This window comes from Pezoporus flaviventris, unplaced genomic scaffold (assembly GCF_033815535.1).
Source record: "Pezoporus flaviventris isolate CSIRO_AGI_PZ_B2104156 unplaced genomic scaffold, CSIRO_AGI_Pfla_v1 ptg000047l, whole genome shotgun sequence".
NCBI classification, from domain to species: Eukaryota; Metazoa; Chordata; class Aves; order Psittaciformes; family Psittacidae; genus Pezoporus; species Pezoporus flaviventris.
This window is the reverse complement of record NW_026892595.1, coordinates 10811845-10826058: the sequence shown is the minus strand read 5'-3', so window position 1 is coordinate 10826058 and position 14214 is coordinate 10811845. Positions and strand designations below refer to the sequence as shown.

Sequence of the window (14214 nt, the reverse complement as noted above, 5' to 3'; positions counted from 1 at the left end):
TTTTCGTGCACTAATCTATACTAGATCATTATAATGGTATAAAATTCTGGTATACAATTAAACTGTGGGAATTGACATAAAAGACCTGAATAACTTGGTTTAAGTGGAACAGATGCTGTTGTTATTCCATGTTAGTGTTCTGGTTTTATTATCTACTTAATCTCCACAATCTTATGGTCTCTGTAGGAATACTTCAAGAAATATAATTTACATGAAGATAAATATTCAATTCATTATTTTTATATATATTATGTATTACAGTACATGTTATATTGTGTTGTAACTATAAAGGGGTGGTTTATGATTTTTTTTTTCCTGTGCAACTGGGTATTAAAATACAGTAGTCATTACACATGTTGTACCTCTGATGTTCCATTTTATGTGTCCTCTGAATTAAAAACAGATAAGCAATATTTGACCTTAGTAGCATAGATATTCCTTTAAAAGAACATATTCTCTTTTTTTTTTTAATGCACTTTTCTGTGTGTAGGTGTTACCACATGACAGTAAAGCACGTCGTCTCTTTGTAACAACTGGTGGACTTAAAAAGGTTCAAGAAATAAAAGCAGAACCTGGGTCACTTCTTCAGGAATATATCAACACTATTAACAATTGCTATCCAGAGGAAATAGTAAGGTAGGGAAAATGAAATTTAAAAAATTTGTACTTATAACACTGCTATGTATTTTTCACAGGAACAACACAAAGGAAGGATTTAATAGATAAATTAAACTTCTATATTAATTTTGTTTCTATAAAAAACAGGTTAACATTTGGTTAACTGCCCTAGTGTGCCAGACACATACTTTTGAACACTCTCTGTTTCCTGATTATATTTGGAATCAAATTTCTTTGTCTGTAAAAAACAAAACCCCACCAACCTCCCCTCCCCCCCCCAACCCAACAACAACAAAAAAAGCCCAAAGGCTCTTGCAGGAAACTGAGAAGAAAAATCAGTCCTGCCCTACGCAGACAGACTCTGAGGCTTCAGCACAACTGCTCTCATATTGACAAATGTCTGTGGGAAGTTCAGTTTATCTTGGTAACTTATTTATGGATTACTCAGGCTCTAAAATACCAGTATTGGCGAACCTTTGGTTGCATCCTTGACTTCCCTAAGAGCCTGTCTGAACTAGTGTATTCAGAGGCTCCTTTGAAACTTCCTCTGATGTACAGAGGGTCCAGAGGCTCTCCTGCACAGTTGCTCTGCCCACAGCTGCCCTTCCTCCCCCAGCCTCATCATGAGGCTTAAGTGTTATATAAAAGGACCATACACCAGCTGTCTGCACCAAGTTGAACTTTGCCCTTAATGAATACAGAAACACTATTAAATAGCTTACAGTCAAAATGTCACCATCCTAAATTGTAATAATGAGAGAAATGCCCTCCTAGATTCTAGATATCCATTTACCAGTCCTTCACTCCATCAACACATCAAAAGGATGTTGTACTTGTGCACTGCCTCTACAGGCTCTGAAAATCTGCATCATCAATTTTAATTACCCCAACAGAGTTCTTCAGCTAATAGTAGCTACAAACGAACTCATGCAAAATGAAGCCGTGTTTGTCTCCACAAGGAAAAGCCAGTGGTTATCAAATGACTAAAAATCATAAGGAAACTTTGTTCTGCAGCTAATACTTAAGAGGGGGGAAAAGGGGCATTTGCTTAGGCTTTTCTGGATATAATTAATGTTTCTTTGTTACAGCTATCCCCCCCACCCCCCCCCCACACACCCCCCCAAATGAAACAAGGTTACTTATGTAGGCTGGGATGTAATAAAGAAAAGGGCCCCTTCGAGCATCTCCTGCTTGCCTTTTTTTGCTACTGCCTGATGTTGGTTGTGCTGCCTGAGGCACAGCTGCTATAATAGACTCCAGCTCTGGGTTTGTCCTGGAGTGTTTGTCCTGTTATTTTAGGCTGTTTGCAGACTGAATATAATAACATATTGAAAAGTTAGCTTTACAATCCGCCAATTAATATGATTTTTAAAAAGAGTCACACTGTGCAGAAATAATTCAAAAAATGAAAACCAGCAAGGTAAGTGGATCTTCCTTCAGTGTGGAAATATTGGGGATTTCTACTTTAATACAATTTAGACATGGATTACATGGGGGGCTCAGAGCTAACAGTTTACATGCCTACAAAACCAGAAATGTGCTGAGATGTATGTTTTTTAGAATAACACAGCAATAAATTTTAGATACTCTTAACTTGGAAAACAAGAACTAAATGCATCTTTGGTGATGCTTGCATATTGGAAGCATGTGGTTGGTCCATTGTGGAAAACTAACTGAATGACAGCAGGACAATAATGGCACCATAGAGTCCCTACTCTAATGAAAACCTGTATGATAATCTCCGTCCTTGAGTTGGCATTAGGGAGAGAAGGTCATTGTGATAATTTTTTTTTGTTCCAGAATCAATGTCTCTTGCACTGATGGAGACTTCACATTAGCTTTTGGGTGTGTGCTTATGCTTGATGAATAGCAGTAGACTATTGTTGTCTGGCAGCCTTTGGTTCTGTGTAAACTCATGCTTTTTTATTAAAGGCCATAATTTCAAAAGAAGTTAACATCTACATTTCTCAGTAAAGACAATGCTTATGGCTGCTGAACCTATCTAAAAGCTAGCCAACTACCAGGACCAACCACCTATGTGCCCTAAAAGAGGTTAAACATATTTTTGAAAACCTGACTTCCAAGTATAAATGATAACATAAGTTGAAAAGCAGGCTCTTAAAACATTAGAGGGGAATAACTGTAGAATTCCTTGACTAGTGTTTAATGTTTAGGATTTTTTCCTGATCAATAGAAATATGAATAGTGTTTTGTTACTTAGCATAGAACATGCCTTGTAGTCTAACGCACAAACAAAATGCTTCTCTTTCAGGTATTACTCCCCTGGATATTCTGAGATACTTCTGGAAAGGGTGGAAAACTACCATCCAGTTTTATAAACTTCAATTTTTTTATTAGAGCTGTATTTCACATCTGTGCCTTTATGACTAATACAAATACAGCTGTTGAAACTGCTCAAACTCTTGTTTGATTCTGTAACATCCTGCTCCTGTTTGAACTACTGAAAGAGCTCAGCAACTCCAGCAAGCTATATTTTGTTCTCTATAAACATGTTTGTTGCTAAGTTTTTGTTCCTTTTTGTTTTCCTCTAACATGGCTACCAGATATCGCAGCATATATGAATGGAATTTCATGCAGGGATGGTGATTTATCACAGAAGCTTTTTTAGAATCAGTCATTTCCTTTTCCTTCCACAAGAAAGGTTTGTTATTACCTCATTCAAATTTTAGCCTTCTCAGTACTGTAACCATTTTCCCCTTTCACCTTTCCATATTGTTTGGAGCTTCCCAAGCTTCATGAGGGGGGAAATAGGTGGCCCCTGTGCTTTCTCTAATTATGAAGTCTGTTCTACTACCTTTCGGAAAGTAAAGTGATGTGATTTTACATTTCCAAACATGTTAGTAGCTGCTAAATGGAGAAATAATTAGAGATGATGATGATGATGATAAAAGGGTTAAATTCTGCATATTATAGTGTGGGGGTCCTGGCATGGTGGGTAATGTATGTTCTGCAAAAGTCCTCCCAGTTAAGGCAGGATTCATTATGGAGGGAAGGAGCAATACACTGGTGTGTGCATTGTTGTTCCTCTTGTAAGGGACAGAGTGAACTTAGAATATGACAGGCACAAAGAGAAGGACCTTGGGAGGTTCGGCTTCATTTGGGTTAGCAGCAAATTTGTGCAGCTCAGATGATAGGAGAATTGCTTGGCTGCAGGAACACTGTTAGAAAAGTTCTGAGCACATTCAGAGGAAACCTGAGGGTACTTGAGTCCCACTGATCTGAGTGGTGGGACTAAGGCTGCTCAGTACTTCAAGAGCTGAAATTACTGCAAAATTGAGTTGAGAAACACTTGGAATTCAGTCTTGAAGTTGCAGATCACATTGATGTGGAGGTTATTGAATGTATGAGCTCTTGCCTGTCTGTAGAACATCCTGGAACTGTGTTTTTGCTTTTTATGTAGAGTGAAAAGACTTTTAAATTCAGCTTCCTCCTCCAGTGTACTGCGGCAGCAAGGAGCAGCATACAACTTTTTAGTATTCCCTAATATGTAATTGTCATTTACCATTTTTTGTTTTTCTAACCTCTTTTCTTTTCTTCATATGAAGTTTGTTGTATCTTTTTTTTTTTTTTTTCCTTTTTTTTCCCAAAGAGTAATAAGCGGTGTTTCTGGAACGGGATGTTGGAATACTGACAGCCACAAGGAAAGGCAGTATTTGAAAACCCCTGCAGGAGAGAAACTTGTCTCCTTTCTTAAACATATTAACTGAATGAGTTTGTAAAACAGGGATAGTCCCTTCTATTACTCGTAAAACAGGAGCAAAGACTTACTGCAGTTGGAAATGATTTAGAGTGGCTTTTCTCTGCCAAATTCCAAACGACTATTTTCTTTTATTCTTGTCAGCATATTTTTCAGCAGTTCACAAAACCACTGATGGGCTATCTTGTGTTAAGGTTTAATTCTACAGAGGGTTGAGCTCTCACTGTGAGGTATTTGGTGCTCTCAGACTGTTCTTCAGGAGAAGCAGGGTATGTACAGTACCTTGCTGAATGGGGCCTAACTGAGATGGAAGCTGTTGGTGTCATGAGTGTGGGTATAGAAACCACACCAGCTGGGTTGTTTCCTTAGACCACATCAGAGTAAAAAGTCTTGGAACTAACTCCTACCAAATGCCTTTTCATTTTTGGTGTTTATATTCTGACATTATTAATGTTAGGACACTAGTGGAAAAACCAGTAAGTCTATTAAAAAGATTGTTGTAATACTCAGTAATTTTCTTACATGCATTATGGTTATTTAAAAGTCAAATCTTGAATAATCTCTGAAAGAAAATGTAACGGAAGGGCTTCCAGACAGTCTTGAAGGATCTGAAGCCTTTATTTTCCCTAATGGAACAGAAATAGTGCATAGGGCTGAATGCAGTTGCAGTGCAGATGGGAGGCAGGGTAGGCATGGAGCTGCATACCCATAGCTGCATCATGTGCTTGGGAGCACACCCACACCACACAATGCTAATGTATATGTTTTGTGCGGAGAGAGCAAAGAGGCTTCAGTCCCCTGACAAATGTGTTCCTGCTGTGTCACACTGTGCTACACTGTAAGGATTCCACAGGGTTAAATTTCAATGCCTAAACAATTTGTTCACAGTCTTTTCACAGTCTTTTTCTGATTCCTGACAAAGGGAATGATTGCACAAGGCAAACCTTCAAAGCGATCTGATTGTGCAGAGCACAGTCTAAATCAGACCTAGCATAAATATATCTTTACGCCGGCTAGGCAGTTCTGTCCTAGGCCATTGGCTGTTTGGCCTCTTGTTGCAGGACTCTCCTGGATGGTGTCACATCCTATTAGGCTGGGGCAGTCCAAAGTCCCCTCCCACATATTTTGAGACTCCCCTCAGCTCTCCTTTGCTGGCAGGCTCCTTCCTTGTGTTGTACGTACACATTTATGGCTGGAGGCTTCCCTGAAGGTACACATCTGCACAAGGCAGATCTAGCACTTTACAGGAGAATTACTGCTAACTTGTATTTTAGGCATACATTATTAGGGCAAGAGCTGCTTTTTTTTTTTTTTTCCCCTGTAGTGCTTCACAAGGTCTAATATACAGCGTTTCTGTTCCATCCTCTCTTTTGGCTTAGGTCATAATCTAAAGCTATATTAATGTTTGTAATTGCTACTCTGTCAGGTTTCAAGTCTGTATCGTTTGTCTCGATTTCATAGAATAAAATGCAGATTTGCATTTTAATTCATTGTATAAATGCTGTTTTCATGCTGGTTTGTAACTGTGATGCTAGAGAAGATGAAGAACAGGCTCATTTTGCAGCTTGAGCCTGACACCATCTTTGGATGTTTGTCTCAGCTTACCACCACTCAATAGTGCCTACCTCTGAGCTTCTGATGTACAAGCGTTTTGAGTAAGAGTCCCTCTCTGTCGTGGTTTAAGCCCAGTCGGTAACAAATACAACTTGCATTGGCTGCTACTGCTGAACCCAGGACACTCTCACAGAGGTGGCTTATTAAGACACACAAAGAAAATTAAGCCAGTGCTTTGGCTGAAATAAATGTAAGCAGAGACAGCCCTTAAATCATTTTGCCAGTTCCTTTGACTTTGGGATTTTTCAGCCCAAGTCTTTAAAGATCTGCTGGGGGTGCCTGAGCCATGATTTTTGTCTACATTACTGCAGCTATTATTACATCTACGGATGTAAACCACGGCTTGAAAGAACATGTGGATGTGTAAAACTTTACCATATTTCATTCAGTGGATGGATTAACTGGCCTACAAAAGCTCCATTCTTTATCTGAATGACTGGAAATCAAGAGGATCTGAAAAGGGGAAATTCAAGGAGTTCGACTTTTGTGCATATAATATGTTCTGCATTTCCAGAGGGATTTACCAAGGGATTGCTTTGTCTCATCTGAAGTGATCAATCTGCTGGAGATCTGCATCTTGACAAACACATGAACAAAATGTTGAAGGAGCTGAATGGAGCTGGTGAAGGAAGAAATGAATCTCATTTTGTGAAGTAAAGCATAAAGTTACTGTAATTGGGAAGTGGATGGAGTGTGGGTAGATCCTCAGTGTTCTTGATTTCATCTAGGGGCTTGTGAATTAGCTTGGCCAAAAGGGAGTTTAGGAGGATACCATGGGATAGCCTTCAGATTCTGGTGTAAATCAGTCTTCTGATTTCTGGGCATGTAAGGATGGGTGACTATTGTCTCTTCAGGTGAGGAGTCTGTGAAAGCATTCTTGCCTCAGCATCTTCCTTAAGAGCTGTTTGGTGTCTAGTATCTTGGTGATTAGAGTTTTAGATCTTCCTGTGTGACATGGGGAGAAGGGAAATATGGAGTAGCACTAGATTGCAAAGCCAGTGGTTTCACTTCTTGTGCTGACATAGGATTGCTTTTGTGGGCTTGGATAATTATTACAGATCCCTACGTATCATCATCTTCAGATGTGAAGTATCTGTTATAGTCTTTTGTTAACTTGCAGAAGTGCTGGGAAAATTAAATTCATATGAGAGGTCAATGCAGCAGAACTAAAGTTCTTTATAACTAATACCATATTTAGAAAGGAATATTGTTCAAGAACCTACAAAAATATACCTAAGAAATCTTTGAGATGCTGATTTTTAGAATCTGAGTTGAACTAAAAACCAGTGGATTTTGTGAGTTTCCTCATCTGACACAATTTGAAGGGATCTTGGAGAAAGAGGAAATTAGAATGTCTCTCATGACTATACTAAAACTATTGATGTCATTTTTGTATAATACTTAACTGTTAATATTGATGCTACTAAGCTGTATTCTGCAGTCAGCTCTATAATTTAGCTAGTGAAAATACTAATTACATTACTACCACTGTACTGTATTTCTAGATACTGCACAAAGGATTGAATTAGAAAATACATATAAGCGATACTAAAGCGCATTTTGGTGGTGAGAATGCGTTTTGAACCAGAAAATGATATTGTGCTGCCTTTCACAATAAGTTACTCTTACTTGGGTTAAACACATATTGCAGTTTTTCGTGTTCCCTCACATCTAGAGGTCCAATAAAGAGACTCACTGAGTACTCAGCAAACTGCTGAGGGCCATGATCTACTCTATGTAGCGGAAGCCAGTTGTGTTCATTATTGTGCATCTTAACAGACTTCCACAGAGATGTTGAAGGCTCGCTTTTTCTTTGTTAAAATATGCTTGTTCCTACCTCCAACTTGGGTTAAAGATCCTGCTATAAGAAAAATTATATTTTGAGAAGGGAAAAGGTGTTTTAATGCCTTTAAAACATGTTCTTGATTATATTTTGTGTCAAAATTAACAACAAAGCCCTTTTCAATCTTATGACAAGATATGTGCCCTTTGCTCTGAAGGAAAGTTTTGTCTTTACTGATATAGATCAGTGATGTGTTTTATCCCCATAGTCCTTTTTATAATTAGGTCTGATGGCCTCTGTATGGGTTCACCTTTCAATATTAGGTCAGTGTTAAAGCCATTATCAACCTAAAAGGTTGGATTACTACCAAGATTCAGCCTTTGTTGCCCCACAGTGCTATAAATTATATTACAATCTATTGTTAAAAATTAATAATATGCAACATAGAGGTCTGATGGAATCATGTTAATGAGAACGCTGAAGCTTCATTGACTTGCAATATCATTAGAGCTCTGAGACAGGTTTATAGCCTTGTGCAAAGTATATTTGTGTTGGTTTAGACAGTATTTATTTGGTCACACCCATCCAAATGTTTCCTTACTAAATTAAAATAAATGCTGGTTAGTTCAATGAGCTACAAAGATATATAGCGTAATTTCAGGTTCTCAAGTCACAGAATATAAACCCCAACAATGGAAATCAGTAGAGGATCAAAAATGATGGATATACTAGAGTGAATACGAACAAAGAGGGAAAGGAGTTTGCTGAGTTGGGCACAGTTAATTTTTTATAACTCAAGCAATGTACAGAATTTGGAAAGAACAGCTCCCGTTTGTAATCTGCTCTGATCTTTATGTAACCCCTCCCTGAATACACATACGTGCATACTAGCAAGCATGGTCAACCAGAATGTAATTGCAATGATTTCTGTGTTTGCTTTGACAAGATTTGCCTCTATAAAGCATCTTTAGTGGCTGGAAGTGCAGGTCATTGGCAGGTCCTCTGCTCACTAATGCCAGCTTTATGGTACTAATTTCCATTAAGGTCAGCAGCACCCACCTGATTTCCATTGCCATGAGAATCAGGCACTGGATCTGCATCACCAGTACTCACTTGTGCTCAACAGCGCTGCTTCTTGCTGGAAATAAAGCAGAAATGATAAAATTATTTTTTTCTTCCCCAACAGTGCTTCAAATGAGGGGAGGGAATGGTAAGAAAACCTTTCTAGAGCTTTTAGGGAATGGCTCATGCTCTACGTTGGAAACTGAAGCCCCAGCTCTGCAGGGCATGAGATAGAAAGAGAGATTAGAAGCGTCAGTGACATACTGCTGTTGCAGATGTTACCTGCTTCAGGAAATGAGTATGTAAGGAAGCATCAAGTTTTCTGTCTCCTTCCATGAGTAATACCTCCTTGCTGTGGCCATCTCCAAGTTCGGTCATGGGGCTTGTTGTCTCTGCCTCCTGCTTTGAGGCCAGGTGGTTGCGTCAGTCAGTAACACAGTGGCAGTGCTGCTCATGTGCCGGATCATGATTCCTACAGGCATTTTTGTTTTATGGGCACAGAAAGGAGAATAACTCCAACAATTCTATAAGCAGTTTAACAATATGGAATTTTCTTGCTTTCGGTTTCTCCACAATCCCATGCCAGTTTATCTGTGAAGACTACAAGGGCTCGGACCATACCAGAGACAGGGAAATTTGGCCATGGGAGGCTGGACAGAGTTCAAGGACAGCAGACCTTGTGCCTGTGCTGCTTGTAGGCTGTCACAGCCAGAAAGCTGAAGCTGAACTCAGTCTGTCCTTAAGTGCATGGTTGAAGACCCCACCCTGCCCTTGAAAATGCAGAGTACAGCACACATTCATAGGACTGAGAGGCTTTATAGATTCCTTTCCCCTTCTCTGTCCCATGCCTGTTGGCAGCCATCCACCAATAGCTGGCTGGCTGGCTTACCTGGCTGGCTCTGTCACAGGGAGGACTTCCACCTCTTCAGGATATCCCAGGGGTGTTCATTAGGGCTTTGAAGTTGAAAACTGTTACAAGCGCTAAGTGTTATTACTGTTTACCAGTGTCAACAATCTGTAGCTGACCTTAAGTCATTTTCTTGTGGTAATTCCCTTGTTTGAAGTGGAGACAATGAACCGTTTTGATGACAGGGTTTTAAGAAGCTGCCATTTCAGAAGCTGTAGTTCTGTCTGTGATACATTGTCCTGTCCCAACAGCAAGGGTGGAAACTTGGCGTTTTCTCAGAGGTGTGGAGCTGTGGTTTGGACCATCACCCAATATTTATGTATCTTTTTATATCAAACATGACCTATGAGTAGCAAAATCTGTTAGAACTTTTGCCATTGGTTCAAATTATCATAAAGTCACAAATTGTTATTTTAGGCCTAGCCCTTTCCCCTCCAAGTGTTTTCTAAATTCCTGATTTTGTGTTTATGCAAATCTAGCCATGCAATGGGAATGTTTGGTAAAATTGCTGTTTAATTTACAATAGAAGAATGCTTTAGCAGCTGTTTTATAGCAGCTTAACTACTGTGACCTAAACGACTGCTCTTAAGAGGTTGAAAAGTAATTGGAAAGGTGAAAAAGTGCAGGACTGTTCTCTCCCTGCCCTCCCCTCCCCCCCCCCTTTTTTTTTAATGTTATTTCTTTTTAAAAACATCTTTGCAATGACTTTATGAGCAGTTCGAGTTCCTCTTCGGAATTCAGATGAGAGAGCAAAGAATGCCAGCTTACTGGGACTTGTTCTCTGACCACCTGAGAAAAATGAGGTTTTCATCCTCTTGAGCATCATCTGGAGTTATAATAAAATGTGCTCTCAGCTGCATTCCGTCTGTGTGAAAACAGAGCTACATCATGACACACCTAAAGGAAGGACATAGACTACAAAAGCAATCTGAAATCTAGATTTTTCCTGCTCCGTGGAGACCACAAGTCTGTAATCTTAATGGAAATTATTTGAATCTTGAAGGAGGGATATACGTCTGTTTTCCCCTCAATCTGAGTAGTCCAAAGGACCAGAGCTAGAGATGCTTTTATATGCAGCTAAGTCTCCTGACAGAATCATAGTGTGAAAACCCCCGGCAATAGCTATTGAAGGAACCGAAAAAAACCCCACAAAACTAAAAGGTAATTTGGGAAAATTCACTGGTAAGTGAATAAAACTTCAGCTGAACGTTTGTTCCAATCTGTTGCAGATGAATGAAATGTGGTGCTAGTGTGTTGGAATCCTGGGGCGATAGACACATGAAGAATACATAAAAGATGGATGTTAGTTAACCGGTGCTGCAGACAGGCTGTCCTGCTTGCCTGGGGAGCTGCTCCTGAAAACCCTCAGCCAGGAAAAAGCTTTTGTTGATATGAGGGTGACTGTGCACTGAAGGGAGGTTCCCAGGTCCAGGCATATGGCAGTCAGATGACGGCAGCGTGGCTCCCGTGATGTGCTCTGGACTGGTGGGATGGTTAGAAGACAAAACTCCGCAACTTCACACAAGTGCGCTGTAATTTAAAGCTGTTCTGCAGGAAAACCATAGGCAGCAAGTACAGTTTCTAAGCCTAATATGAATTCCATCCTGTTTAACTGCCATCAGTTCTACTGCTGCAGATTAGCAAACCAAGTGAAAGAACAAAGCAATGGAGAGATTTGATCTGGCTTCATAATGCAACTGAAAAACTCCTCATTAGAAGAGCATTTTCCATAGTCCCAAAAGCACAGCACTGAGGTCTTCGCTGTTTTTTGTTGCTCTGTTGTTGTATCCTGAACGGGTAGCTGGTCCCTTTGCTCCCTTCCCTTTCTTCTGCTGAATGAAACAGTGGTTCAGTTACTTTCTTCAGGATTTCCTTCATCTTGTCTCTCCTTTCAGCTCTTTCAATGCTTTTCCAGACCTCAGGTACTTCCTTGTTCCTTGATTCCAGGTTGTGATGCACTTGAGATAATTTGTCCTGTGTTTTTATTTATTTGGCTAATTACTCTTCAGATCTCCTTCAGCCCTTCTGAATTACCACTTCACACACTGCTTGTCACAGCTCACACTCCTTTTGTTTGACTTTGCTTTTTCCAAGGCTAGTCACTGAGTCTTGGCAGAATTGTTACAGCATCTCACAAACAGCTGGTTTTTGCTGTGACAATAGGCTGATGTATGCCTGAAAAGGGAACACATAGGCCTGCATATTAAATGCTCCCAGTGTCGTGACAAGCACAACCAATTATTTGAGATCCTTCAAAAAACAATTAAGGTGGAGACTAAAAATAGAAAATAGTTCAAAAGAAACATTCCCAAAGTGGGGAGCAGGCATGCCTGAGATGAGCCACAGACTATCAGCTGTGGGGAAAATCTCCAAGAAGATCTCTTGCAGTGAAAGACCACAAGAGGAGAGGAAAACACTGTGGGCCCCATGACAACATGCGTGTAGCCAATGTAGCATGTGGATGCCTGCACAGTTTCTGCTGGGTAGTATCCCAGTAAAGGGATCATGAAACAAATGCAGCTCTACTTACCCAGCAAAAGAGGGTATTTTACAGAATTCATTTATTGCTTCAAATAAACTTTTATCAGGCAATGATAAACATCACAATCACTGTAGGCATGTATTTTAATGACTGCTTTGTTTTAAAGCTGTGTGGAGCCATGCTACCGCCCTCATCGTCCTTCTTGCCATTATTTTCCCCCGCTAATGTCTGATGCATGCTGTAAGGTATGTCTGTCGGTGGGTATTACTCTCACCAGCTTTTCTTTGCAGTAGTATGTCTGTAAATGGCAGGCGGCATCATTCCTAATTACACGTTGCCCCCAGATGCTCCATGGGTGATGCTGATGGATCGCTGTGTGGGTGGTGTGAAGGGGCTGGGGGAGGGGGAGCCGGGATGCAGCTCCTCTAAGTGGTAGCAGAGGTCTCTTCGGGCTGGGATTGTCAGTCCTCCCGCAGTAATGTGAGCTCAGGAACCTCCGAAATCCTGCATCTGGGTATTGGAAAAGGGGATGTAACACAGGGAAGGCTTCAGGATACAACATGAACAAACAGGGAAGCAGGGGGAGCTGGGAGAGACAGAGAATTTACCCTGTATCCACCACTGCAGAAACCAGACAGCACAGAAGGCTGACAGACTGCAGAAGCTGCTAAATCATGCTTTCTCGATTTCAGTTCCCCCCCCCCCCAGCCCTTCATTCTGTGCCGGGCAGTGTCAGCGGTGCAAGGCAGAGCCTTGCTGTGGCAGTTGGAGGATGTCTGCTCTGACGGCTGCAGGGGCTCAGCTTCATTGCGTTAGTGGTATTTCTGACAGTGACCTTCTGCGTGGATTAAGATATTCCCGTCGTGGTCAAGGGCAGACTGTGCTTTGGAACTGAACTGGGCCATTTTTGGTTACCAAAAGTGTGGCTTTGGAGCTGGAAGGCTAAGCCACTGACTTCTACCAGTTGCCTGCTCAGAGGCTGGGTCTGTAGAGGACGTGGGTAGAGGAGAGGAAGAAGCAAGCGTCAGCAGAATCAACAGACTCTGCCTTTAAAAGGGACAAGTCTTCCTGCAGCATAGGGGTGGACATGCCTGCAGACTGAAGAGGAAGAAGGGAAAGCTGAGTAACCCTGGACTTTGAAAATATACTCTCCAAACCCCAGGGAAATCCAAGGGAAGGTGTGGAGGTGAAAGCAGGAATTCCCAGTCAAATGCTTGTTGTTTTTGCACAGACCTTTACTCTTCAAGGGCTGCTAATGGAGAAGGAGGAAGTGAGAGAGTGAACACATACGAAAACGCATCTGCAAAGTCTGTTTCCTTCTCTCTTTAGCTGTCCTGTGGTCCTTGAGGCGTTTCATATTTAGTGTGCCTAGTGGGTCAGCCTGCCAGCAGGTCAGCTACTAGGAAGACATGGAGGGAGGCATGCAGTACTGGCTTTGGGAACTGAAGCAACTGAATTCCATGGGTTTTTATATCCCAAGCTTAATACCAGGCTCGAATTTGTCCCATCAGAGTGTGCACTGAAACTAGGAAGTGCCTTGGGATGGTGTGCAGAAGCACGTTCAAGAACATAAGACTAACTGCTGCATCAGACGAGTGGTCCATACAACTCTGAGTCCCTCCTGCAGCAGCAGGAGGCAGTGCTTCCTATAGAGTGCGCATGAGCGTGGTCACATCCTGCTGCCTGTCTTCTCTATGCTCTGCCGGCATCCCCAGCTGTTGGGTTTGGATGTCAGAGGCTCATTACTGCCTAACCCTTCTAGCCTCTGCTTATGGACCCATTGCCCACCCACTCAATTTTATTAATTCCTTCTAGGCTTACTTGCCTGAAAGAGCTTAGTGTCACACACAAACTTGAGGACTTCACTGTATGTTCCACTTTTCATGTACTCACTGAGAACGTTGAGTAAAGCCAGTCACTCCCACAGCAGGGAGACCCTGTTGATGCCTATTGTCCACCCTGAAAAGTTACTGTTAAGCCTTATATTATGCTTTATGTCCTGCCTCCAATTTTCTGTCTGTAAGAGTCTT

General features: G+C 41.2%; 1 protein-coding gene across 3 annotated transcripts in view; it reads left to right on the top strand.

Annotated features, from left to right (window-relative positions):
- Nucleotides 1-5822, top strand: part of SPAG6 (sperm associated antigen 6) — a 38128-nt gene extending 32306 nt beyond the window's left edge. For 2 of the 3 annotated variants that reach the window (XM_061468263.1, XM_061468266.1), the window contains exons 10-11: nucleotides 491-636; nucleotides 2891-5822. In XM_061468263.1, coding sequence (XP_061324247.1) covers nucleotides 491-636; nucleotides 2891-2957 — 213 coding nt within the window. In that variant the 3' untranslated portion in view covers nucleotides 2958-5822. The remainder of the gene's footprint in view (nucleotides 1-490; nucleotides 637-2890) is intronic. The other variant, XM_061468264.1, reaches the window with a different exon arrangement.
- Nucleotides 5823-14214: the final 8392 nt, after the last annotated feature.